The 26407-nt window shown below is 48.9% G+C and overlaps 1 protein-coding gene across 7 annotated transcripts in view; it reads right to left on the reverse strand.

The window, feature by feature from the left end:
• The window catches only part of AFAP1L2 (actin filament associated protein 1 like 2), a 68956-nt gene extending 42974 nt beyond the window's left edge, over positions 1 to 25982 (reverse strand). For 3 of the 7 annotated variants that reach the window (XM_062607925.1, XM_062607924.1, XM_062607923.1), the window contains exon 1: positions 25809 to 25977. In XM_062607925.1, coding sequence (XP_062463909.1) covers positions 25809 to 25824 — 16 coding nt within the window. In that variant the 5' untranslated portion in view covers positions 25825 to 25977. Of the gene's footprint in view, positions 1 to 25808 lie in introns of all 7 variants that reach the window. The other 4 variants (XM_062607929.1, XM_062607927.1, XM_062607926.1 and 1 more) reach the window with 3 other exon arrangements.
• Between the last annotated feature and the right edge of the window lie 425 nt (positions 25983 to 26407).

The raw sequence follows: 26407 nt of genomic DNA on the forward strand, positions 1-26407 counted from the left end.
TTTTAGCAACTCAGGACAGCAGACGTTTACAAAACACTGTACTATTGCAACTGACCTATTTATGGCCCTGGCTCAACTAAACAAGTCAAGCATGAGGTTAACTCCATCCCTTGACGCACGTCCTGGCACACACAACTCACTTTTAAGCAAGTCTGTGGTGGGATCTGATCCCATGTTCAGGCTGGGGGAGGGACTTCTCAGCAGTAAAGCAGGCAGGAGCCTGCTCCTGTACTTTCCCAACTGGCACCTTAAAACCTCCCAGAGCATCCCAAACAGTGAGCAGAGAGGAGAGGAGCTCCCGAGATGTCCACTGTGCTCGTTCCTAACACGCTTCACCTTCTAGTAAAGGCAGGGAGCAAGACAGATTTTCAGTAGAACAAAAAATCCCTTTTCTTTCCCTTATTACATTAGTTGTGGAAGCATCCACCAAAAACTGGCTGGTACCAGCACCAGCACAGCCCTCCCTGCATGCTTCCCACTCAGACATCCCTTTGCTAAGAGAGGAGAGGCAGGCAAGCAGGATGCATTTTGTCTCTTGCTTACCTAATAAAAACATAGATCATAAAAGGTTGGCTTCCAGGTCCTCACTGTAATCCAAATAGTATTAACACAGGCGAGAAGGCAAATGCAGCATGTACCCAGGGGACCTGGAAACACCCAGCCATTCCCAAAATAGGAGCAGGGCCAGGACCCCCATTCCCGGCACTCGGCTCTCCCAGGCAAGCGCTGGGTCAGGAGGTGCATTCCTCTGACTAAAATACTATGAGAAAAAGCGACGGAGCAGCAGCCCCAGCGCAGCCCCTGCAGAAAACGAGGGAGCTGCACTGGCCCCTGTCACCTCCGGGATGGTGTGGGAATGATGGGCCCCTGGGAAAGGGGCTGCTTCTCATGATGTCCCTGCAGAGCGCCTGGCACTGATTGCAGCCCTATGGGATGCTGCAGTGCTGAGAGGTTCTGCTGAGATGCTGCTGGCTGTGCCAGGGAGATGGGAGATACACAGAAGCACTCATTAAAAATAAGAAGTTAAACCCACCAAAACCAACCTCCACCCTGAAATCAGCACAAAACCCCAGGGCAATCAGCTCACTGCCATAGGAACAGGTTTTGTGTTATGGCAGGCAGACAACTTGGTCCTGTAGCCCAGGGTCCTTGTGGTAACCTTGGGAAAGTCATCAGCTCTTAATTACAAATCTCAGGGAACATCGGATATTAGTGTCTTTACTGCCACGTTACATCTTGGCTCTGGCTAAGGCTTCCCTTGGCTCCCAAGGTGCTGGAAGACAAACATGTATTTTCTTCTCATTTCAAGATAGCTGAAAGCCACAGCCTGAGCAATGATGAGAACTGTGTGTGATTAGCAACAAATGAATAAGACATTCTTAAACAGAAATCCCCTGCCTCAAATCCCAGACCAGGACCCTGGGGAGCCAGAGGGATGCAGTAGCGGTGGAAATCATTGGACCAACAAGCCTGAATCGATACCTGGCACTCCACAGATCCACTGCAGCGTCAGGAGCCCACCTGCAAAACAGGGCTCAGAGACTAGGGACTGCAATGTGGGGTCTCAGCATAGGATGTTTTGGGTCTCAGCATGGCACACAGTAGGACAGTGAGTCTTTGCCTGTGCTCCTTATAGAGGGTCTTCTTCCCTAACTTGGGCTACACCGCCTTGTCAAGGCTTTGCTTTCAAGGTGTTTACCTGCAAGACCACACCACTCCACATCAGCTGCTGTACAACTCCCCTAAGCCCAAGGAGCCCACAACATGCCTGCTTTGTATTTATTGCAAGCGTGCAGATTGATTCTGCCTAGCCACAAGGCACAGTGCAGACTTACTGCTTTGAGGCATGGCAGATTTAGGTTACATTCCGTTAGCAAAGCCCTTTTTAAAAGCTAGGCTAATAGAGTGACTCTTTGGCCCAAGCACCGTGTCCCACAGGCTGCACTCACAGGAGTCCTTTCCTTTATTCACTTCCCATTTCCTGCCCTTTTGCTTCAGCAGCAAACTCCCTGCGCTCATAGTGTGGGTGGGATATATGGAGAGGAAAGGAGCACTCCCTCCTTACTGTACTTCTCATCCTCCACCCATCACCATACAGTATCAGGACCACAAGTTATTTCACCCAGCCCTTTCTAGGAAGGGGCAAGCTTGCAAACCCAGCCCTTCTGCTGAAAAGCAGCTTTTCCACAGAAAGCATGGAAAGAGAAACCACCACCCACAAGCAAGGCTGGACATGTAGTTTCCACAATAAATCAATGCAATAGCACAGAGGGAAGTGCTTCCCCATGGTAAATGGCATCCCCAGGCAACTTTGCTCATTAGGAAACCAGCTCCCAGAGCAGGTGGAGAACGACCCAACAATAACCCAAACCTCCCTGCTTGGATTTTGCTGTTCCAGGAGGAAAGGGGATGGGGGGATGCAAACAGGCTGCATGCTCGCTGCAGCAATCTACCCTGCTCCAAAGCAGCCCCTGGTGCTCCCTTTCACTTACTCTTGTGTGAATAAGATCAAAGCTACATTGCTGCAGCTAATGCAGGGAGCAACTGAAATGGCCAGAGCTGCACAGGCACCTTGAGCACTGTGGGGTGAGAACAGCCAGCCCTCATATCCTCACTGCGAGCACCACAAATCTTCAAAGCTATTCCCTGTGCAAGCCTTTTTCCAGGTTTGAGCTCATGTGTGAGTTTTCCCAGGGAAAAGCAGGCAAGTTTAGCCCAGCAGTTTGATGCCTCATCAATGGTTGAACCGGCTGCTATTGATCACCTCAGCTGAAACCTGGCTACCTGAGTCAGCAACTGAGCCTGAGGACAGGGAAAGTACAAGGGGGGAACCCACCACCTCTGGCCAAGATGTAATGTGCATCAGTGTCTCCTCCCAGCCCCTGCGGTGTTCCAGGCTTTCTGGTTTTTAAATACACAGGCAGCCCCAGATGACTCAGCCCGCTGCTTCCCCTCAGGATTTACAGCTGGGATACAGGCAGCAGCGCAGGGGAAGGTAGAGGGAGTGGTTTTACACCCTGTGGAAACAATGCCATTTGTTTTGCTGGGCAGCCTTGTACCCTCCAACAGGAACAGTCCTGCTGGTGGAGCAAAGCCAAGCACAGGAGCCATTCAGCATCCTCATTGAGCTGCATTGCAAGGTGCATCCTGCACCAAACTACACTAGAGGTGTGGGATCCTGCCTGACCAAGCGCTCCAGCAGCTTTCCACCAGCACAGCTTTGGGTGTCAGAGGCACTGACTCAATATGCTGTAATTTAAAACACAACTAATCTCTCCAGTTATGAAAACAAGCAGTTATCCTCAGGACTTACTCCCTTTCCCTCTTCCCCTGAAAAATCGGGGATTACCCAGCTTTTCGCCTTTGGCTCCAGAACTGCTTTGCTGGAGGGATGGAAACCTTGACAGTGGTCACACTTAAGGAGTTACAGATGTTCTTTTTCACTGGAAGTCCCTCCTGCCCAGCTGAACTCCAGTATGTGTAGGAGACCCCATCCTCTAGTGAAAAGCCTCCCAGAGACACTTCCAACCCCTTAAGAGGGCAGCTAAGGAGGATCAGCACTGGAAGCACCACACTTGGTTGGGCTGGAGGGCAACCTGGACAGCAGCTCTGCCCACATCAACCACAGCTAGCCAGAGGTGGGAGCTTACCTTTGATTCCCAGCAAAGGAACAGGAAAGAGCAGTTTGGAGTGCCTGGGAAGTGACAGACCTGCCAAGGGAGACTCTGTGCTGAACCAACCAAATAAATAAGAGCGTTTTCCCTCCAGCCAAACAGAAGAGCTGATTAAAACAACCTTTCTGCATGACCCATTTAGCAGTGCTTCAAGGAAATCGGAGAGGCAGCAAACCCATTAGCAGGGAAAAGCCTCTTTTTCCAGCCCTGACAGTACACTGTCAACACTCGAGATTTTCATCTGCAGAACAGCTTAAGGGCCACAAGTTCACAGATACCTGGAGTGTGCCAAAAGCAGATCCAGTGCAATGGGGTGGGTGTTCATCCATGCAGCTGTGTCATGTGCTAAAGGAACACAGGCTCTGCTCCAGGAAGCTAAAACTCCCTTGACCAATACAGATTGTGCCTCTATGGAGCTGCATTATAGGATGGCTTGCACACTCCTATTAAAATGTTCCTTCTCTGTTACTAAGGGTGTACCTAGCACAAGCAGCTGCTAGGGCTGGAGTAATGCATGCTCCATCCCAGATCCTTACTGCTCACAGAAATCCCTTCAAAGGGACTGTGCTGACAACTGAGAGGTTTCACTGTTCCCACAGGAGAGGGGGGCAGGCACCTCTGGAGAGCGCCTAATCCAAGTCTCTGCCTGGAGCAGGATCAGCTGCAGCACATTACTCTGAACAACCTGTTCTAGTTTATGATAAAAAGCTTTATCCTTACATTAAAAGGGATTTTTCCTGTATTCTGCTTCGTGCTCACTGCCTCTTGTCCTTTCAAGACACCACTGAGGAAAGCCTATCTTCTCTACACCTGCTGCACTGGGCATTTATACATAAGGATGAGATCTGCTTGGACTGATGCTTCTCCAGGCTGGATGGTCCCAGCTCTCTCAGCCTTTCCTCCTGTGACAGATGCTTCAGTCCATCATCTTCATAGCCTGAGACAGCTCCAGTATGTTCACCTTTCCTGTACCAGGGGGGCCAGCATCAGAGCCAGCATTCCTCATGTTGTCTCACTCGGGATGAATAAAGGGTGAAAACACAACCTTCCTTGACCTGCTGGCAACACAGCCCCAGAAGCTGTTGCCACCACAGCACATTGCTGGCTTGTGTTCAACTTGGTGTCTACCAGGACTCCCAAGTGTTCTTTTGCAAAGCTGCTTTCCAGATGTTCGGTCCCAGCAGGTACAAGGTGCTGAGGTTTTTCCTCCCCAGGGGCAGGACTTTGTCCTTCTTTCTTGAACTTCAGGAGATCCCTGTTGGCTCATTCCTTCAGGCTACCGAGGTCCTTCCTAACAACAGCACATTGAGCACTCCTCCCAGGGCTCTCTTATCTGTAAAAGACACTACCCCCTCAGCTGGGTCACTAACAAAGACATGGACCAGCACGGGGCCCCACTATCAACCCCTGGGGCACACCACTAGTGACTGGCCTCCAGCTGGATTTCGTGTCTCCAGTCAAGACACACTAAGCATGGCAGTTCAACCAGTTTTCACCTCACCATCCACCCTCTGGCTTGTACTTCATCAGTTTGCCTAGGAGGATGTCATAGGAGCGTGCCGAAACCCGTAAAGAAGTCGGTAAACATCCACTGCTCCCCCTTCAGCCACCAAGCCAGTTATCAGAGCTCTACACACATCAAGGCTGTAAAATAATAGGGTGTAATAAATAAAGCCAACATTTTCCCAAGCTGTCTACTCATCAGAAGCTAAACAGAAGTAGTAAGGTATGTTTGGGGTTCTTTATATAGTTATTTAGAGTGAGTAATATTGCATGTCTGTGGGTTGTTCATGTTTCTGGTTTAGGATGAAAATACAGAGATAAGAATAATCGTATATCACCAGAGAGACAGAATCCGGTTCCCTCACCTGTATTTCTAGATGCCACCTTAAACCAAACAACAGATGCAGTAGATAGATATTCTGTTGGCTCATTTTAATCAGCATTCACCTGCATTCAGTTTACAGCAGAAACATTGGCACTGCATCAAGTTACAACACATGGTTTTGGCAGCATCTGAACACCTCCCACTAGTGCATCACACTTTCTCTCTTGGCCTTTCTTTTCATAGGTTTAGAAGAACTTCTTGTTCAGAAGTTCTGTATAGTGTGTATACAAGAAACCGTACAAATAGGTTGATGCCGCTTTGTTAACATCTTGGTCTCTTGGCTTGTCACAGCCTGAACTTCATCCCAAGGGAACAATTCACTGTCTTGAAGGAACATTGATTTCAGTTTCGTCAATAGACAGCATTGCTACAAGCAGACTGGCCTATTCCAACCAGAAGGAGGAAGTCTACCTGGAGAACCCTTACTATATTGTCAGCACTTGCACTCTTTATCTTGTTTTAAAAGATACACACACAAGCAGCTCCTGGCTATAAGGGCAGCTTTGGACAGTGGATGTGTATACAGAACTCTCACAAAAGGGGCTAAAATACAGCTTACACAGTCTTCAACTACTCCCTGCAGGCAAGGGCCCTCCCCCACACACCCAGGGGTTCCAGTAGAATACAAACCACAATCTTTTTCTTCTCCAGCCCCAAATCCAGTCAGTTCTTTACTCCTCTACAAGCCCACCCCTTGGACCATAATATCCCAACCTGGGCACACATTTAAACTGGACAAGGCTGTCCCTGTGTCTGAGCATCACCACTGCATCCTAAGCCAGGAAGCATCCAGTTTTCCATCCAGAGACAGGCTTTAAGGCTGCAGCAACCGCACTGCTTTTCAATTTACAGCAAACAAAATACTTGCTTCACAGCAGTCAAACCAAATACTTCCTATAAACTTTTCTCCATGTTGTGGGTGGGAAGGGAGTGGAGAAAAACAAATCAGAACAGTTTACTCAGGGTAAAAAGAAAAAAGAAGGAAAAAACCACCCTGAAAACACTGAAAAAAGGCATTTGCTGGAGCAAAGTTGTTTTGACAGAAATCTTCTGTCTTCCTCTCCCTGTTTAACCCAGCCTGCTAAAACTAGTCTAACTTCCTTGAAGTCAATGGGAGATTTCCCCCAGTATAGTGACAATTGAGATTGAAATAACACAGATTATGGGTACAATCAGTAAAAAAGAAAATCAACTTTAAGAACCAGAGTTTTAGGTTGAATATCATATTTCAAACATAAACATTAAGAGCATGAGGGCCTTGGAGGGCTTGGACAACTCCAGCCAACAGGCAGAGCCCAAGAGGTCCCGTGGAAACAGAGACAGTAAATTCCCCAGATTGAGTTTATTTGTTGGCAAAGACAGAGCAATTCCCTTCTGATTTATTTGTGCCTTGAAAGAGACATTCAACAGTTTCCCAGCATTAAGACATTTTCACCCTTAAGTCCAAAAAGGGTCTTAAAGCTACTTATGCCCAGTTACTGTACATTTCCACAACAGCACAGAGCCTTGGCAGGCTTCTCAACCAGCTGGTGAGCCTCAAATCCACCAGAATGTGAGGAATAAAACATTTTTCCTCCCAAATTTCTGAGCAGCTGTTTCTCAGGAAAGGCACTGGCCAACTTTCAATGGATCTGCATAGTTGCAGCGCAGGAAGTAGATGCGATCACTTCAACATTGCACACAAAGCCAAGGGTGTCTTCACCTCTCCAGCACCATTTTAGCAGTGATTATTCCATAGCACAGAAAATGTTTCTTGAGTTAATCTGGACAGGCTTGTTAGAAATGCAGAAGATGTGTCTAAGGACTGAAGACAATTCTGCTCTCTTCGTGTTGGAGCCCCCTCCATATCATTTCCATGAGTTCACTTTGGGAAACATCAGAGTTATCTCAGGGGCCCAGAAACCTCCCAGACCCATACAGCTAACAAGACCCTGTGCTCCTCTTTCCTTTTCCCTGCCTTTGGCTACATGGTTTCAATGCTCCCTTGCACTTGTGACGGTACCCATCGCACCCTGCACTGAGCCACATCCACTCTAAGTTGACGATATATGCAGCACGACATGTTTGATGTTTGAGTGATGGTTTATTGTGTTTGGGGTTTCTTTCAGAACTGGCTCAGAGGTGGGCTGACAGAGCAGGCACAGCAGAAGCAGCTGAAGAGCGTGGCTAGGGCTAAAGCTCCCTTTCCAGTGGGTGTGAGGTGTTCAGCAGCTCAGGTCCTCTGCTGTGAGGTGTGATGACACTCTGAGAGACCTCACTCTCACTTCACCCACTCCCTTCAGGCTCTCACTGCATTGGAAACTGTTGAAGGTCAGACTCTCCCATCCCTTTCTCTCCCACCACTGCCCCCCCCACCTCTGGCATCTCTGCTAATGCAAAGCCACCCACACTCTCCATGTGACAGCTCCATCCACTAACGTTTAACAGCTGACATTCTTCCCTAATTTGTTGATTCTGAGCCATGTTTTCTTACACAGGAACACTCTAGAGCATCAAAACTATTTAATGTGGAGAAAAGCCCATTGCTTCCCACCAGAAGGCTCTATCTAATTCGTATGTGTCTGATGCTCATCACTAAAACGCATCTTAGCGCAGTGCCCTGATCACTACCTCAGTGTACAAGAGTCTTCCTGAAGCCAGAATGCAAACTTCTCACTGAACCATTACATGCTGTCTCTTGCCCATTATCCTCACTTACAACCCAGAAACAAACACAAAAATATCCCACCAGAACGCCCCAGGAACATACACCTCAGGCTGGAAAACCCCCAGACCTGGTTCTCACATCAGCAGCAAGGACACTTGGCTGGATTCTCAGGTCCAAAGTGCCCAGTAATCAGTGGCCAAAGAGGGACTACTCAAGTGGTGCTGAACCCAAGCAGCTCCTCCAGCAGGGAGGCTCTGTGTCACAGTGTACTTCTCTGCTGCCAATTCCCCTGCACTAGCCAGAGCACGCACATCTGTGTCTAGGACTGTGTGTTGCTGCCACTCTTTCTCAAGGACAATCTTTCAGTTACACCAACTAGAGCATGCTCACCCCAAAAAGCGTGCCTTGGTGTTTCCTGCACAGCTGCCAGGCTAATGACGGCTTGTTTCCAGGGAGAAGCTCCCAGACTGCTGCTGCTAGCAAGTCCTGCACAACAGAGAACCCAGCACAGGACCTTGCTGAGTGTCTCACCTGCACGCCCTCCTCCAGGACACCTAGTGCCACTGCAGGGGGTGTGCTGCTGCTCTGCACCCTTTCCCCACCACATGCTCTGTCTCATGGGATCAGTCATGCCACAAGGCTGCTAGGAAGGTCTTAGGGCACTTCTACAACATTATCAGTGTGCAACACTACTGGAATCTCCATGGTCTGCACACAGGGGACACTCCTTCCTACTGGTGCCAAGTACACAGCTGGGGGTTTGGGAAGGAAATTGTAGAACAGTTTGGGTTGGAAAGGGCCTCAAGATGATCCAGTTCCAACCCCCTGCCATGGGCAGGGACACCTCACACTAAACCATATCACCCAAGGCTCTGTCCAACCTGGCCTTGAACACTGTCAGGGATGGAGCATTCACAAGTTCCCTGGGCAACCCATTCCAGTGCCTCACCACCCTCGCAGGGAAGAACTTCATCCTTAGATCCAACCTGAAGGTCCCCTGTGTGAACAGTTTGAACCCTACCTGGACTGGGGCTTTCCAAGGCTGCTGAGCCACTGTAGCCTTACCTGGAGGGACAAGCAAGTAAACTGCAGTGCAAAAGGCTCAGACAGATGGAAAGAAAGGGATAAGTTTCACCTCAAACAACCACCATGAGGTAGATGCTCATCAGTCTCTTACCATTTGCATCCTCTACAGATTCAGAGCCCAGATCAGTTTCAGGTTAGTGGAAACCCTATCTACTTCTGCTGGGTTTGGATCAGGCCCCTCCTAGGTAAAAAAATGACCCAACAAGTTAATGTTAATGCAGCACGCATGGAGCTCCCACTCCCATTAGCAGGTCTCTCCGAGAGGACACAATTTTCCATCCATGCATTAAGCCAGTCCAATACTGACATCAGCTCGTTTCCATTGATCCTGATTACATAATAGTGACTTAATTCTCCATAGAATTGAATTTTCCATATGTTTGAATCTTTTGCAGTGGCTACATGACTTCCTTGTTCCCTGCTGGATTTATCATCTTTTTGTGTTATACTTACAAAAATCACGATTTTCTCTGCAAGCACAGATTTCTACAGACCTGCTTTGGTTTTCTGATAAAGCATTTATCACACCCATTTCCTTCTATCTAAAAGAGACTTCATAACTCTGCAGCACTGGACACACCTATAGCTTTGAGGATCACTGCCAATTCTGGACTGAAGTTGCATTTTGTAACAACAGACTAAAAGCAGTTAACTGTTATGGCACCCAAACATTCAGATATATTTACTATTCATTCACAAGCACCCATTTTGTGAGATTTATAAGTTGTCCAAAACTCCCAACTGGTTATAAAGGTTATAGTCTTATAGCTGTAGATGAATATTCTCACTCTTTGTCCAGCCAATAGTCAGGAGTGTTCCTGTCATGAGGTACAGCTATCACAAGCTCTCAGTGGCTTCACTCAGTAACACTCATAACACCTCTTGTCAGGTCCTTTTGGCTGTTTCCAGGAGGACTGGAGCCCACGTTTCCAAGTTCTTTGCTAACTTACACATTACCAGGGCTACTCACAAGAAAATGTTTTTCCTTTAACACTCAGGTGGTGCCATTGGGTAAAGCCATTAATTTTCATACTACTGCTTGATAGCAAAGGCAGCACTATGCACATGAGACAGGAGTAAACCAAAGCATGGGAATAATGCAAAGCACCCACAGAAAGTAGGAGTACACCTGTACTGCCATGCTACAGGCTGCTGGAGGTTTGTTTGGAATCAGCCAGAACTGCAATGCATTTTCAGTCCATCAGCCTCTCACTTGTGTATCATGGTCAGTTTTGTTCTGTCTTAACCTTGACACAACCAAACATGTTCCCCTTCCCATCCCTGCAATATCCCTTCTTTTCAACGTCACTGAACTTTTTTCCACCTTTGTGCTAATTTTAATCCAAGAAATCCTACAAACCTCTACCAGACTCAGTGGAGCTATACACATACTTGGAAGATAGCAGAAGTTCTTCAGCACTCCTGTAGATTATGGTTTGCAAGATCAACTACAACATTGATCCCATCTGAGAATACTAGTTAGAGAGCATGCTAAATTCACCTAAAGCTTTTCTTCCAATCCTCCTTCCCTAGCTTACTTATTCTCCCACCTACCTCCCAAGTTTCAGGAGTCCATGCGTGGGCAATGAGTACAATTCCTGGCAGAGCAAGGCTCAGATTTCTTGCCAAATAAGCACTTTGTTCAGCAGGAATACAAAAGCTGCCCTGATAAGTAACTTGAGAACGTTGTAGGAAAGGCTACAGCATCTACAACTGCACGAGCAGCATCCAGCCCCTAGCAATGAAGGAGTGGAGATGGAGGAGGAGAGCACAAATGGCAGCTGAGCATGGCTTGCACAGCCTGGAGATGGCCTGGGGGGCTACCAGGACACTACGAGAAGACCCAGCTCCCCAGAGGCCCATGGTGGGAGAGCAAGAAGTGGAATCAATTGAAACAGGGAGGTGCCAACTGGATACACAGGGGGAAAAATTTCTCCATGAAGATTTGTTGTGGCAGGCCTGCCCTCTGAGGTTTTCAAGGCTTGACAGGATGGATCCCCAGACAACCTGGTCTGAGTTCAGTGTTGGCCCTGCTCTGAGCAGGAGACTGGAGTGGAGACTTCTCAAGTCCTTTTGGAGCCAAATAGCAAAGCGTCATTAAAGTACATTCAAAACTATTCAATTGAAGAGACTGGGATTTAGGGGAAAGACAAACTGAAAGGACTCTTGGGCAGAAGTTTTCTCTATGGCAGGGGAGCCACTGCTGAAGTAAGGCTATTTGTAAAACCTTAATGCAACCACCTGCTCCTCAAGCCTTCACAGAGAGACCCTCCCTCTGTCTCTGCAGGACTTTGAAATGGTGATAGTTCCTGGAAATGCATCAGCAGAACAAGACACAATGATGGAATGTACAACGGGAAGTTGGAAGAGAAGGATCTGTTGACATCTGGGAGCTCTCAACCCTCTCTGCTGTAGAATGGGCAGCAGCTGCCTTCTCCCTCCCACATCCCCCATGGTGAAAGCACCTGTGACTGTGTTCCTTTCTCCTGGAAGAAGGGATGCCATCCATCAGCCCTTCTCTGTACCAGCATGAGGTCAGTCCCCGGCCACCTCTCACCACCTGCAGCTCCCGAATCAGCTCCAGGCACAGCCTCTGCACTCACACATGCACAAGCCTAACCAGTCAGTCTCACAGTGATATGGCTGTAAAAATCATGACAGCCAGGATGGTTTCAATTTGGTGACAGCATGCAGCATGGGTAGCTGCATCCTCTGTGCATCCCCTGGTACAGACACACTCTCTCCAGTTCCCACATCACAGCACCGGTTGTTCTTTGGCATCAGTGAAAATGTTTGGGGTCTGTCTTGCCAAGAAAGGAAATTATTTTATTCTCTCATTCTATATATATATATATCCAATACTAATAATGTGATGCCTTTATACATGGAATCCCAGACTGGTTTGGGCTGGAAGGGATGCTAAAGCTCATCCAGTTCCAACCCCCTGCCACAGGCACGAACACCTTCCACTAGGGCAGGTTGCTCCGAGCCCCTGTGTCCAACCTGGCCTTGAACACTGCCAGGGATGGGGCAGCCACAGCTTCTCTGGGCACCCTGTGCCAGGGCCTCAGCACCCTCACAGGGAAGAACTTCTTCCTAAATCTCAAAGCCAACCATTTTGATTCAGCTGTTCTCAAATGCAATGTTGCAGAAAGTATGCATCTTCTAGTGTTCTCCCTACTGAAATGTGAACTATTCCCAGTAAGGTGACTTGCCTCAGTTCTCTTGGGGATTATTCCATGGTCTGGGACATCTCATTACTCTTACGAATATGATGATGGAGTTCTACCTGGAAATCTAAAGGATCTTTTCTGTCTCTGATTTCACCACCTCTGTACCTGCACAGCTTGGGCTAACTAATCAGTCTACTCTCTTGTAACAAATTCTGTGACCAGAGCTACAACAGGGAAGCTCCTGCTGCCAGGCATCTCTGAAGGATCTGCACATCCTTGACATCCCAAGTTAGTCCATTTGCAGTTCTTTGCTACCCAATGGACTACTCCCTCTCCCCAGCACACTGTTCCAGCTCCCAGTGCTGCCCAGTCTGCCAGCAAGCCAAGCCAGAAAAGTAACCTGGTGAAAAGCTAGTAGCTGTCTGCTGGTGAGGAGAATGGGTACCAGAGACAGTGCAGGCAAGGAGGTGCGACATCTTCCCTGTGTGTGGGTAAGGCTGAGGGCTGGGACATCCTTCTCAGCAGGAGTAAACTGTTAGATAGCAGGATACTTCACAAAGTGACTGTGCCCAAGAAGCCTCCATCACCTACTGAATGCATAGAAATGTTCTGAGGCCCTCCGCAGGTAGACATTACCCATTTGTTCTTAGCCTATAGAGGCCAGCAGCACAGAACACAACGTATGTCAGTGGCTGGATGTACAATAAAGCTACAGAAATAATGAACACCATTGGCACTTTCCTTCCATACTGGGAATTGCCAACAGCCTGCTGGTCCGTGCCAGACGCGTTTCAGCACATCCCCAGGATGCTGGCCATGCAGCACACCAACCCAACCGCACAGCTCAGTGCGCATGCGTGCTGCGGGAGCACAGGGACCCAGGCTGGCTCCAGCTGTGTTTATTTGGCCAGCTGCAGTGCCACAAAACACAGCTGCATTGATCTGCGGTCGGACACCTGGCTGCAGATGAAAGCAGCTCAGTAGAAAGGAGCTGGCTATCCCTGCTCCATGCAACAGGAGCTGACCCGGTGACCGAGTGGGGTCTGACCACATCTGCCTTCTCATCCACAGCACTGTGAACAGTGACAAAGGGGACACATTGAATCAGCACACATCGGTTATGGAGCCTGACCTGTGGTCAGGAGATCCCAGTATTCATCCTGGTCCCACCTCTGGCTTGATCTGTGCTGGAGGAAGTCTTTCTCCTTCCTTGTTTGTCCACGTCGCTCATTATTCCTCGATAGAAATGATGCTCCCCCTCAGTCCTTTCTGGCTTCAGGAAGACTCTTGGCAACCAAGATCAGAAGTTGTTTTTTCTCTTTAGAAAAGTCTCCACACTTCATTTCAGATGTTATGGTTTTCATTTTCACATAATATACACTATGACTGACGTGTCAAAGCCATCATAGCCTAAATCCTTGGGTTTTATTTCTAAACTCACTATAAAGAGTTGTTCCCTGCTACTGACTGAGTCATCTCCTCTAGATCAAAGCTTCTCCTGCTCAAATTGAAACAAAACAGTTTGGCATTTGTCTCTTTCATCTAGAAGCCAGCTCTGTCTGTACTAAGCAGCAGCTCCCTTTACATATTCAGAATGGAATATTTCACTTCCTTCTGTCTGTACTATGGTAGGGCACGCCTGCACATTTGGGAATAACAGACCAAAAGTGAATGTATGAATGAGGGGAGGCAATCCTACAGGCAAGGACCGAGAGTAAATCTGAAACTCCAACCCAGAATCTGAGATCAGCAAAGCTCTCAGCAGCACCGTTTCACCAACAGCTGAAGAAGCTTCAGCCCAAACCACCAGAGCAGTTGAAAGCTGGAGCTGTTCAGCCTGGAGAACTGCGTGGAGACGTCAGAACAGCCTTCCAGTATGTGAAGGAGGGCTACAAGGGTGCTGGGAGGGATTGTTCATTAGAGACTGTAGTGATAGGACAAGGGGTAATGAGTTAAAACTTAAACAGGGGAAGTTTAGATTGGATATAAGGAAGAAGTTGTTTATTGTGAGGGTGGTGAGGCACTGGAATGGGCTGCCCAGGGAAGTTGTGAATGCTCCATCCCTGGCAGTGTTCAAGGCCAGGTTGGACAGAGCCCTGGGTGGCATGGCTTAGTGTGAGGTGTGCCTGCCCATGGTAGGGAGCTGTGGAACTGGATGATCTTAAGTTCCTTTCCAACTCTAACTATTCTATGATTCTTTGTCACGGACTGATAGGGTCTGTGCTGCAGTGCTGGCTCCGCTATCAGCTCCACAGCCTCAGCACCGGGGGCCCTCAGCCCTTGCAGAGATGACCACAGTTGATTTGGCTGCATTTCCAGGTCTCCAGTGCAGAAAAGCCTCCTCATCTTTCATGGTCCAGATAATTATGTCTGGAGCAAGGGTCAGTGCCTCTGTGCTATTAGCACCCGGAACTGTTAGCATTGCTGTTTGGCTAAAAAGTTGTCAGCTCTACATTCCTCCTCTATCACAAGTCAACTTTTGTTATGTTAAATGTAGATTTCCTGGCATGTAAAAAGCATCTTTATCAACTTCACCAGAAATATGGTAAAGCAACATCTCAAAATGCATCAACAGAAATTGTGACGTATTAATAAGACTCGGTAAATCTAATATCTTAGATCCACCGAGATACTTGTGGTCAGCCCATTGACTATGTTGGAATGACACCAGGAATGAAACTGGCCCTTCCCACCTCCCCTAAGCATCGGCCAAGAGACATTCATGTTTATCAGGAAAAACAAGAACATATGCTGAAAACAGAGCATTTCCAACAAAAACCTCAATCCAGCATGGGAACAGCAGCAAACTGCTAAGATTTTGTAGCTAACTGGGAATGTCAGTGTGAGGTTGTCTGACCAGAGTTAAATGTTATGAGGATACCTTAAAGAAAGCATGGGTATATCTTCCAGACCTACACATTTCTTAATGGAGACATGTACAGCAGTTAACTGATGCATGAACATGGGATCTGGAAGTGGTACACAACAGTCCATGGGTCTTATCCTGGTTTTAGAGTAAGATGAGTTTCAAAAAGACACCAAACAGCCTACATTAACTGCAAGGATAATCTATTCTATTATACACATGGCACCAACAGGACACCCTACATATGCTTTTCAACCCCTCTCACACAAGCACATTGTCTATGCTCAACACCTGGGTGTGCTCCTGTTGGTCCCTGTGGCTTTGACAATCCTGTGGGGTTTGTAACTGACCACCACAAGAATAAAAGACTCACCATAGCTCAAATGATATGAGCAGCAACTGAAAAACAACCCAGAACACAACCTTAGGGGGATGTCGTTATTTGAGCCAAAGAATTGAAGGAAGGCTGACGCAGCCAGCCCAAAGAAACATGAATGTGAAATTCCATGGTGTTTAATACACAGTTTCAACCGGAGTCAGCCTGTGCATGGCCCACAGGCAGTGCAGATGCCCAACAGCCAGGCATATCCATACTCCCTACAGCACCCCAGGATCTTCAATCTCAGCACTGCCTGAAGCTCGATGCAGTCAATTCTACGCAGTATAATGAAACTGTCATTACTCTCTTGGTTTAATAGCTTCAATGAACTATCAGAATTAAAAATAAATCATTCCAGTTTGGGGAATGCTGAGCCTCCTGGGTCTAGAAAGCATTTGATTCTCTTCTCAGCCAGACGTGGGAATTGAGCCTTTAGGGTAACATACAGGAACTCTGATTGCCATTTCGCTTCCCCCCACCCTGCCAACTCCCACTTCAATTTCCAGAAATAGAGCTTGGAGAGCATCTGCCTGAACAACCTGATCTGAAAACTACGTTCACTTGCAGTTAACTAGTGCAGAGTGCTAACAGACACGGGCTTAGAACAACTACATCCTCACCCAGGTCAGCTCTGCTTCATATAGTGCCAGTTTATGCTGGCTTAGTATAAGGCAGTGTAACCCATTTACATTGATGTGATGAGTATTTTGGCATATATAGCTGAATAAATCAACAGCCCGCTGAGCTCAAAGTGTGACTGGCTACCATGATGAAAGTGTTCAGATACCAAACCACATCAACAGTGTCTCAATAGCTGTGGATCAGGATCAGAGACAGAATTACAATCCAGCATCCTAGAAATCAAGTGTATAGGTCAGTATAACTCAAGACTGATTTAGAAAACTGGTGAATTTTCATAAACCCAGGCCTTAGAGTTCACATACACTCAGATAAGTGCCAAGCCACACTTGTGAGAGTTGATGCATTTGACATGCTTTAATCAGTTACAGTGTATGGGGTCTGAACAGTGTTGCATTAGAACAAGCCAATAATTCCTTTCAGCACTCAAAGGACAACCTAAATACCAAGAATTATTATCTCACTAGGGGAACAAATGCAAAGCTCTAGCTAGAGCAAATTAAACTGACGTGGCATCTAGGAACTAGATAATAACATCGGCCTAGCACTGCTCGTTACAGAAAGCTAAAAGACAATGTGAAAGGATCCATGTGTATGTATCCTGTAATATGACTGGAAGAGAGAAGATGGGATAAGGTTGAAGCAGTAATGAGAACCTGTGTTTATACAAAATGATGCCATGCTTAACGGAAGAGTAAATCATTTACAAGTGTTGCTCTGCTAAATGGTATGGTACCCGACTTCTGTTTCTATCAGCAAGAAGAGACACGACCTTTTTGTTTTGTATCAAGGTGAGTGCATCTCTGCTGTAAACCACAGAGAATGTGCATTGTTCCTTATTCCACACAGCCTTGGCCCAGTAGTAAGACAAGTCCTTGTTAGCAGAAAAGGGATTATTAATTCCTTACTGTTAGGATTAGTTGAGTAATAGAACCCAGTAACACTTGATTAGGCCCATCGTGAGAAGTTAGACCTCACATTTTTCCTACAGCTTGTAGATCAGCCAAAAGAGGCCTCAGCAGATGAACTGGTGGGGTGAGAAGGCAGAGCACCCAGGAAGGTGGTCTGCAGAGCAATTTGTTGTAGAGGCTTCTAAAGATACCATGACCATGCACAGGCTGAGCATCACCAACCACATTCATCTCTGACAATGCTGCACAAGAGACAGGAAGCACAAATACTGGGGTAGGACGAAAACCAAAACCACCCCGAAGAGTCACATACACATTTCACTGGAGACTCTGCACTGCCCTGGGGTACTTACAACCATCTCTCAGTGAGAGGTGAAGGTTGCTGAGCTCTGATATCACCTGCAGCCCCAGGCACTGGGTGCAACAAGCCCCACATGAGGCAAAACACCCCCATGGGCTGCAATGTTTTCAGGGGGAAAAGCACGTAGCCACCGTGCAGCAGAGACGGTGAGAACCACCCTGCTCGGTCTGCAGCCACATCTTCTGTAGGTGCAGCCCTGGGGGGACATCTGGACCTCTGGCAGCAGCCAGGCTTGCCTGCCCTTGTATCACACCTTCTACTGGGCATCGCTTGTGCCGTTTCACACACTGCTCATCTTCCAGCAAAAAGAGCTGCCTTCACCCATGTGCACATATAACCAAACTCACAACAGGGACCAGAAACCTGGCTGTGCATAGAGGAGATGGATTCACCCCTCAACCCAGCTCACTACAGAAAGGTAAAGATAGCTCAGCTGCTCTGTAGATTGAGCCCCATTAGCCCAAGCAGTTCTCTTCTCAAGCAGGGTTTTATCATACTCCAGCAGCTGCCAAGATCAAGCAATCCTATAAACAGATGTGGAACTGCACATTACAATCCCAGCTCTCTGACTGATCCTGTGTACCCCAGGGCAGTGTGGAGAAGCCTGAAAAGTACAGCAATAAAAGCGGCCGAAGTTCCCACCATTACAGACTACATGGCACATTTTTAGAGACTGCAGTAAAACACAAGAGATCCTTGAAGACACTGGATTTAAACAAAGGAGACAGGACACAGTCCCCAGCCGAGCAGTAGGGATGAAGCTGCCGATGGGATGCATGGGGCAGATGGCCTCCAGCTGTTACAAGCTGAAGTCTGGCCTTGCCACATCTCCACATTTAAAGGCAGCCCCAATGTCTACATGTGATATTTTGCTACCACAGGTGGTGGCCACTTAACCACCAGGTACCAAAGAGGTACCAGCAGGTACCAAAGAGCATCTCTGCATTACTACTGACTCATTCCCAGCGGGACCACCATAGTGGGAGCTGTTTGGCACTGGGACTGGACACATACACTGGTTTATTCCACAGAGATGCCAGACCCACAGTGCTACTGGAAGGCTGTGGGGCTTCATTCCTCAGCAGAAGAAAGCTCCACGTTTCACATACGTGTGTGGAGAGACTTAAGCTAAAGCCACCAGTGGCATCACAAAACCTTGTGCAACTCAAGATGTCTGCGAGCCAGCTCCTTCTTCCCAACCTTAATAGTTGTCATACTTGGTGGTGATAAATAGCAATGATGAGATCTGCAGAGCGAGTCCGGATCAGAGATTTCTTTGCAGATACCTTATCTCTGCTCACAGAAGCCTGCACACATGCTTCTCCTCCCACCTGCCTCAGACCACATGCAGGCTCTGGGAAAGAGATCCACGCTCCCCATCTAACTTGCTCCTAGAGGTACAGGCTCAAGCCACGTCTTGAGCATGAACTGCAAGAATCTCCGGGCTCAGACTCACCTTTTTCAAAGCACTGTTGCCAAAGCGCTACACGAACTTCAACAAGCATCCCCGCTCGCTCAGCTGCCCACCTCTACACCCCAAACTCAGTACCCACTCTGGAAAGCCCAGATTCATTGATTATTGGCATGAGTGGGGGTCTAAAGTTACTGTTTAAAACATTCAGTTTCTTGGTTATCACAGGAGGAGTTTCCTATGCTCAGAAATAGGAAGCCCACAGGGTGAACTGGCAGCAAAGACTTGTGGATCCCTGTTTCCCAGGCTCCTTCTAAGCCTTGCACTATACTTTAAGCCTATGCAGATCTTTATGCAAAACAAAGCACAGTCCACCCAAGGGGGGGAAATACTAGCTCTTATTAAATTGTAAGTGGCCAAGTCCATATGTTATAGGAGAGTTTCAGTCTGATCCCATAATTCTGAGATATTTACTTCCAGACAGAGTTGTTTATAACCAAAGACAACATTGCCATGCACCAAACCGTCCTCAAACATGGCTTCTATGGAATTCTGCACACAAAGAAAGCAATAGGTCAGTGGGGAAAATAAAGAAATAGTCCTGACCCTCATCTTCTGAACTTTAGACCAAACCAATGCACTTCCCAGGCCTCCCCTCTGCAGCACCCTGATTCACTGCGGGTCCCACACACTGGCACAACCCACCTCCACCGCTGCACCCAGCCTGAGCAGGATGGGCAATGGGAAGCCAAACCCTCCCTGCCAGCAGGAATTGCCACACTCCCACCTTCTTTAGCGATGGCTGCTCCCACAGCCATCCCAGCCCAAGTTAAATAGCTCCAAGTGGTTTCAGCCCCAGTTGGTCTCTTTTAGCTACAGCTGGAAGGGGAAGCTGGATTCAGACCCAGCGCTCAGCCCCACAGAAGGGGACACGCAGGCACAGCTCCAGCCCTGCTTCACAGGGGCTTGGAGCAAGCTGCTCTAGTGGAAGGTGTCCCTGCCCGTGGCAGGGGTTGGAACTGGATGAGCTTTAAGGGCCCTTCCAACAAAAGCCATTCTATGGTTCTCAAAGGGCTTGGTTCCCCTGACCACCCTTAGCAACTTGCTCTGGAGCTGTATTTTTTCCTCCTAAAGCTCTGCACTCCCTGGCTTCAAATAAATACATTATTTTATTTTGGTTTAAAGTACAGAAGAACTTTGGGTACCAGAAGATCGATGTCTTCATGCTGAAGACTTCCACACAGATTTTACTTTTGTGAACTTTTACAGTCGTTCCTCCGGTTCACACAAGTTTTACCCCAGACTATAGCACACAGCAAGAAGTCCCCAAATGTGACTCCTCCTCTTCTTTAAATCACAGTCTAGCTCTTACAATGGCAATGCCTTCTCCCAGCTCCTGCCAGGGAACGTGCCTGCTAACTGACACTTCCCTTCCCACCCCATAACCACAGCCAAATAAGCGGTTCCAGCCCCCAAACTGGTATCGGCGCTTGCACCAGCAGCTCCATGGGGCAAGCCCATGTCAGACACATCTCTGACCCACAGAGCTGTGCTGACAGTCTGCAGCACACACCTGACCAGTCCGTCCTGTCTGCTGACCCAAGAGATCAGCACAAGTGACTCAACTTCCAAGATGAAGTAAACAACACCACACAGGTTGTCAAACTGGCTGCGTGACTGTGGGATCCCAGCTTACTTACTGGGTCTGGATGTGTGCTTCAGCAAGGAACACGTATGTCCTAAGGTGCATCTGCATCATCTTTAATCATAGGTGCACCTCTGATTTTTGGTTCCCCAAGACTTTCCCTGCAGCTCTGGGCTCTCCAGCTGCTATTGCCTGAAGATGGACTTCCCAGTCTTAAATGAATCCTGCCATTCTGAAGGGTGCAGCAAATTAGAGTTTACAGGGACTTTGCAAGAGAACAACATCTCTCATTTCCACTGATCCAGGCAGGGTGGTTTCAGGGAAGGCATTAGCCAGTGGCTGGGAAGCTTGGAGTTCAGGTTCTGGATTTGCCATAAAATCTTAAAGGATCCAGTCAAGTCATTAAAGCCTCCGTATGTGCTGTATGTTGAGACAGAAACGTCATGGAGCAAGTATGCAGCTGACCAGAATCCAGACTTAAAAGCCTTTGGTGCACAGTCCTGCAGAGCCTGGCTGATGTTAGCTGCCCAGTTGCCTGCTTGCCCCCAGTCCATCACCACTGCTGGGAGCCGAGTGAGCCAGCCATGCTCCAAAATAAAGCAGTACAAGCATTTTCACATAGCCATTCCCTGTGCTCCTGGGCTGTGGGTGTTCAATGAGAGCCATCAGTGAACAATAAACTCATTCACATGGTGCCTCCAGTCCTCAGCTGGGCACAGAGCCCACTGTGAGGAGTGATGGAGGTGCACGGAGGAACAGGAGCAAGACTTGCCCGACACACTGATTATCACAAGAGAGAAGCAAGGGCTCATGACTTGCCAGGAGCACTCCAAAAGCAGGTGCCTAAAGGCTCAGAGCTCATGAGCACTGCTCACTGCAGAGCGGGCTCCTGTCAGCTTTGGTGATGACACAGATGGGGCACAGACCCCTGAGCTTGCAGGAGCAAGCACCACTGATCGTTTAGGAGCAGCAAAAGGAGCACTCCAAGGCCTGGCAGTTACAGACACCCCCTTGAGGGCCATAACTGCTCATCAAACGGGACTGAAGCCAGCATCCCTAAAGCCTCCCGTCCTTCTGCAGTGAGCCTGTCCCAGTCTGGAGAGCGCTGAAGAGGCTCACGTGCACCCAACACAGCTAAGAGCATCCTCAGGCACCCTGTTTGCATAAGGAATGCAGCTGTGCCAGAAGAGACACAAATGTTATGCTGGCACAGGTGACAGTGTGTAGGATAGCTTGATGGGGTGGACAGGGTAGATGTGTAACTGAGACAGGCACTGGTTTCAGTCACAGAAAAAGGTTGCATCCCTTAAACCCCTGACTCCGCATTCCTGCTTATTCCATCCTCCAAAACCAGCCACGGTCACACTCACATAAATGAGTTACTGCTCATGTTATAAGGTTATGCAGGACATGAATTTTCAGCCGAATTTAAAGGCAAGCTCAGCCCAGCTGCTGAAGATTGCATTGGATTTGGCACAGAGCTGTACATTGCCCTGTTTTCCCCAGCTGCCAATTACACCAAGACAATGAGCTAAACACAACAGCTGTGCTGATGATCAGCTGAGGAGGAACTACATATGTTTTTATAGAGCCTAGCTCATGTTAATATGAATCGAAGCATTTCTCACTCTGATTATCAAGAGTTTATAAAGGGCCTCAGATTGTTACCAGGGCTGGCGTCTCTCATTCATGTCTCCACTTTGCGGTTAATCCCAAGCCTATCTCCTTGTATGTGCAAGAACTTGTTCAAAAGAACACGTGCCAAAGTCCCAAACAGGCCCACACCCCTCTCCCCTCCCAGTTCAAACATGTTAACTAGCAAGCAAACACTTCATCTTTCTACCAAGTCATTGTTTCAATGGCTTCTGTTAGGAAGACCACCTCTTCTCCACTGACAAACAATGCTTGCCTCCATAGGGAAGCACTGCAAACACCACCAATGCTCTCTAGAGCCATGGAAGACCCTCAGATAAGAAGCGTGAAGCTTGTTTCTTTGCTTAGAGATAGTAAAAAAGGAATGCCAGACACCTTTCTTTGAAGAACTGGGCTTCAAGGCACTTCAATTTCCATTACATTTAAGATCTAACCTTAAAACCACAATAATAACCTTCCAAATCTCTCAAGGCTCACATCTCTTGCCATTTTAGACTATATGCACAGGGCTGCATTACACGGGACATGCGCATAACTGTGGTGACAAGAGGTTGGTCTGAGAGGCCTTATTAGGGAAGCAGATAAGCAAGGGTGGCACCAACACACCCCTCATCAGTAACAGTGCATTCAGCACCTCTTCTCCCCTGGGTCTGGAGATGGTCATGTGTGACAAGTGGGGCAAGGAGTAGGCATGAAGCCACAGTGCCACTATAAGAGGGAGCACAAGATGGGACAGGTGTACAGATCTCACACTGAGGGGAAAAACTCATGGGATGGAGGGCAGGGAGTGCTTACAGAGAACAGAGGAGGAACAAGAGATGAACAGCTCTTCCTTGTCACTCCATAGCTGCGGGTACAGTGACCTGGTTTACTCGTGCCTGCCCTCTGCAGATCACCCTCATGTCCCCTTGAGCCTGGGTATGCTGCTCTTCATGCCTCACACATGCTTCCTAAATCATAGGAGAATGTGGATATTTAAGCAGCATCTTCACCAACAGAAGACACTCTTCATTGCGGCCTTGGCAGGAAAAAAACCCTGCCACACATTAAGATCATGCTTCAGAGCTTTAATAGCTTGACAGAAGTCAAGACATCTTCCTATGCAGTGGCCTTGCAACCTCATTTGCAAAGGCTGGGAAAGGAAACCCATTCCCAGGAGAGTTTCACAATTCCTCCTCCACTTCCCACTGCTCAAGTCCAACAGCCTGATCCCTTCCAGCCCCATGGGTGCCACCCTGGGAGCCACCAGCCCCAGGCTCACACCCCAACTTCCCTGCCTGCTCCTCCCAGCAGGATTCCTGTGGGTGCTTCACCCTGTCTTGAAACGGGAGAGACACCTCTTGCATGCCAGGATAGAGTTTGGATGTAAGCACATCCTTTCCTGAGCTTAAAGGAAAAAAACGTTGCTGTTTGCTGATGCTTGCAACCTGCATTTCTTAAGTAATAGAAAAGATCTTGTAGTCAAATCTGTTTTCCCATAACACCATTTTGTTGCTCAACAGCCCTCTCTATCCATCTCTATCATTACGGGATTTCCCTGCACAAGTGCTCTGCCTTACTAGTGGCAGGGATGAAAACTCCCCATGGCAGCAACAAGATATCCCCCCCAGAACAGACACATATACCCGGTGCTTATTGCTAACAACTTACTTACCTGCTTCCTCCACCTGCTCCTCAGGGCTCCCAACTCCCATGGGTTCTCCCCAGCCCAGCACAGCCATTCCCTCCCTACCTGCCTCATCCATCCACCCCACCATGCTGGGGACACCTCCTGCCACTAAACAAGGTGCTGCCATCACCTGTGGCTGCCCTACAGAGCTGGAGGTGCCTCGGTCCCCTCATTACCACTAACACAACAAGGACTGGCAGGGCTCCGCAATCAGTTGCGCTTGCTATTCATTTCCCATGTGCAGAACACGTCCTCACTGCTCTGAGGGAGCAGTGTGCATATTTCAAAAGACAATATACAAAACATAGCTGAATCGTAATGAATCTACAGCTTTGCTACTGGAACTGAATGGAATTGTACACAGCCTGCCAGAAAAAAGGACAAAAACCAGACTACATAATATTTGACTTGTAATATAATCCTTCACATCCCTCTTGCAGTATGGTGCTATTGTGCTTATTGCGTCTGTAAAGTATCGATTGGAGGGAGGAAAAGGATCAAAATGCAACAGGCAGCACAGTGCCAGCCATCAGAATACTGAAGTACCTCCATAGTCAAAAAATACACAGTCCTGGCAAAAACTGACTTCACACAACAGGACACCGTGACATACAAAGTCCCCACCAAAGGAGGATTAGGGAAAAAGGGCTACTAGCTCAAAGGCATCTGCTGAGACACAACCGAGCCTTGCTAGTTTCACGGTAACAAGTCCAAATGGAGGAGTAACTGTCTAGTACCAAGTTCATTACTTAAATGTTCAAGCTGCAGAAGGAGGACAGCAGTTACAAGGACCACCACACTTCCTCTCAGCAGGTAAAATGTGCTGTGCACTTTGTGCTACGCAAGCACTGGATCCCCCTCCACCAGGGAGGGCTTTCACACACCAGCAGAAGCAGAAATCACAGTGTACCCACACACACCTGAGTGTCCCCTACCAGGACACCTCACCCCACCTCCTCCCTCCTCATCTGACAACGAGCACTGAGGTTTGAGAAGTTTCCAGGAGCACCCATAGCCCCACAGACACAAGAAGAGCCAGACTTGGTGATAACAACCAAGTGGCATCACAAAGGAAGCGCCAGAGCCATCGATCGCAGAGAAATAAATGGGTCGTGGGGGACCACCAGCCAGGATGAGATGTGCCAGAGAGGAAGCAGGGTGGCTGCTTATTTGCCCTCTCTCTAACCACCAAACACACTGCATTTAGAACACAGGACACTCAGTATCCTGCCTGTTAAGTTGGGGAAGGTGGGATAGGCAACTTAGGAAGGGGGAGCGACCATCAATAGCTAAATACAGTGGTTGTATAAAGCAAAACAAGACCCTCCTTTTAGGTAGCAAAAGCGGGTCCCGAACAGCAGATGGTGCAAAACAAGAGGCGTCCCCTATTCCTCCCTCTCAGCCCGGGGCAGGTACGTATGGGCATCGCATCACTCGGCAGGGCTGCGCTGCGATCCGGTCCCAGACCCCACTATCCGGACCGCATCCCCCGGGGCTGGCTCCCTTCCCCATTTGCTGAACGTTTCCTCCTCCTTGGAGCGGGACCCCCGCCCTTAGGAGCCGAACTCTCACTCTCGGGACAGTCCCCCCCCACACACACCCTCGGGAGCGGATCCCGGGCTCCACTTGCGGGGATCCCGGCTCCTGGTCCCACTCCCGGGAAACGCCAGCTCGGAGCTGCCTCCAGCGCTCCGCAACCCAGCGCCGCGCTTTCCCGTGCGTGGGACCAGTGACCCACAGCGACCCAGTGATCCGTCACCCCCAGAGCCTCTCCCTACCCCCGCCGCGCACAGGCACCCTCCGCACCTTTGTACTTGTCCATGGGGCCGCAGCCCGCCGGCTCCCCCGAGCCTCCAGAACCCTCCGCTCCGCCGCGCTCCCGTAGCCTCTTATTCCGGCAGCGCCGTATCCCTCGACCGGACCGGGCTGCCCCGCCCCGCCCGCCCCGCCCCGGAGCCGCGGAGATGGCCGGGATGGGGGCTCCGGGATGGGGAATGGCGATCTGGGTCCGGGATGGGGATCTGGGATAGGGGGATGGGGACCGGGGACCAGCCCCGCGCCTTGTCCCGCACGGCGCAGCCCCCTCGGCCGCCGGTCCCCTGGGGAATGAGCTGGGTTAAGGCGGTGAGAGGAGGAGGAAGAGGAGGAGAAGGAGGAAGGCGGCTGAGGTGCTAGGCTGAGGACCTGGGGGGCCGTGCTGTCTCCTGTCTGCTCCCCATGTTTGCGCTGGATGAAGACGGGATTTGGGCACGTTCAGAGAAAGGCTTTGGTTATCCCTTTGGGATAGCTGTGTGTGGTCCAGGTGGCTCCCGGTGCTAAGACCCCAGGCAGGATCCACCAGCGACCCCCCTCCTGCCCCGCTCTGGGCTGAGGGGTTGGGTTCCGCTTCCACCTGGTTGTAACGC

This window comes from Pezoporus occidentalis, unplaced genomic scaffold, assembly GCF_034315485.1.
Source record: "Pezoporus occidentalis ecotype Australia unplaced genomic scaffold, CSIRO_AGI_Poc_V1 ctg127, whole genome shotgun sequence".
NCBI lineage: Eukaryota > Metazoa > Chordata > Aves > Psittaciformes > Psittacidae > Pezoporus > Pezoporus occidentalis.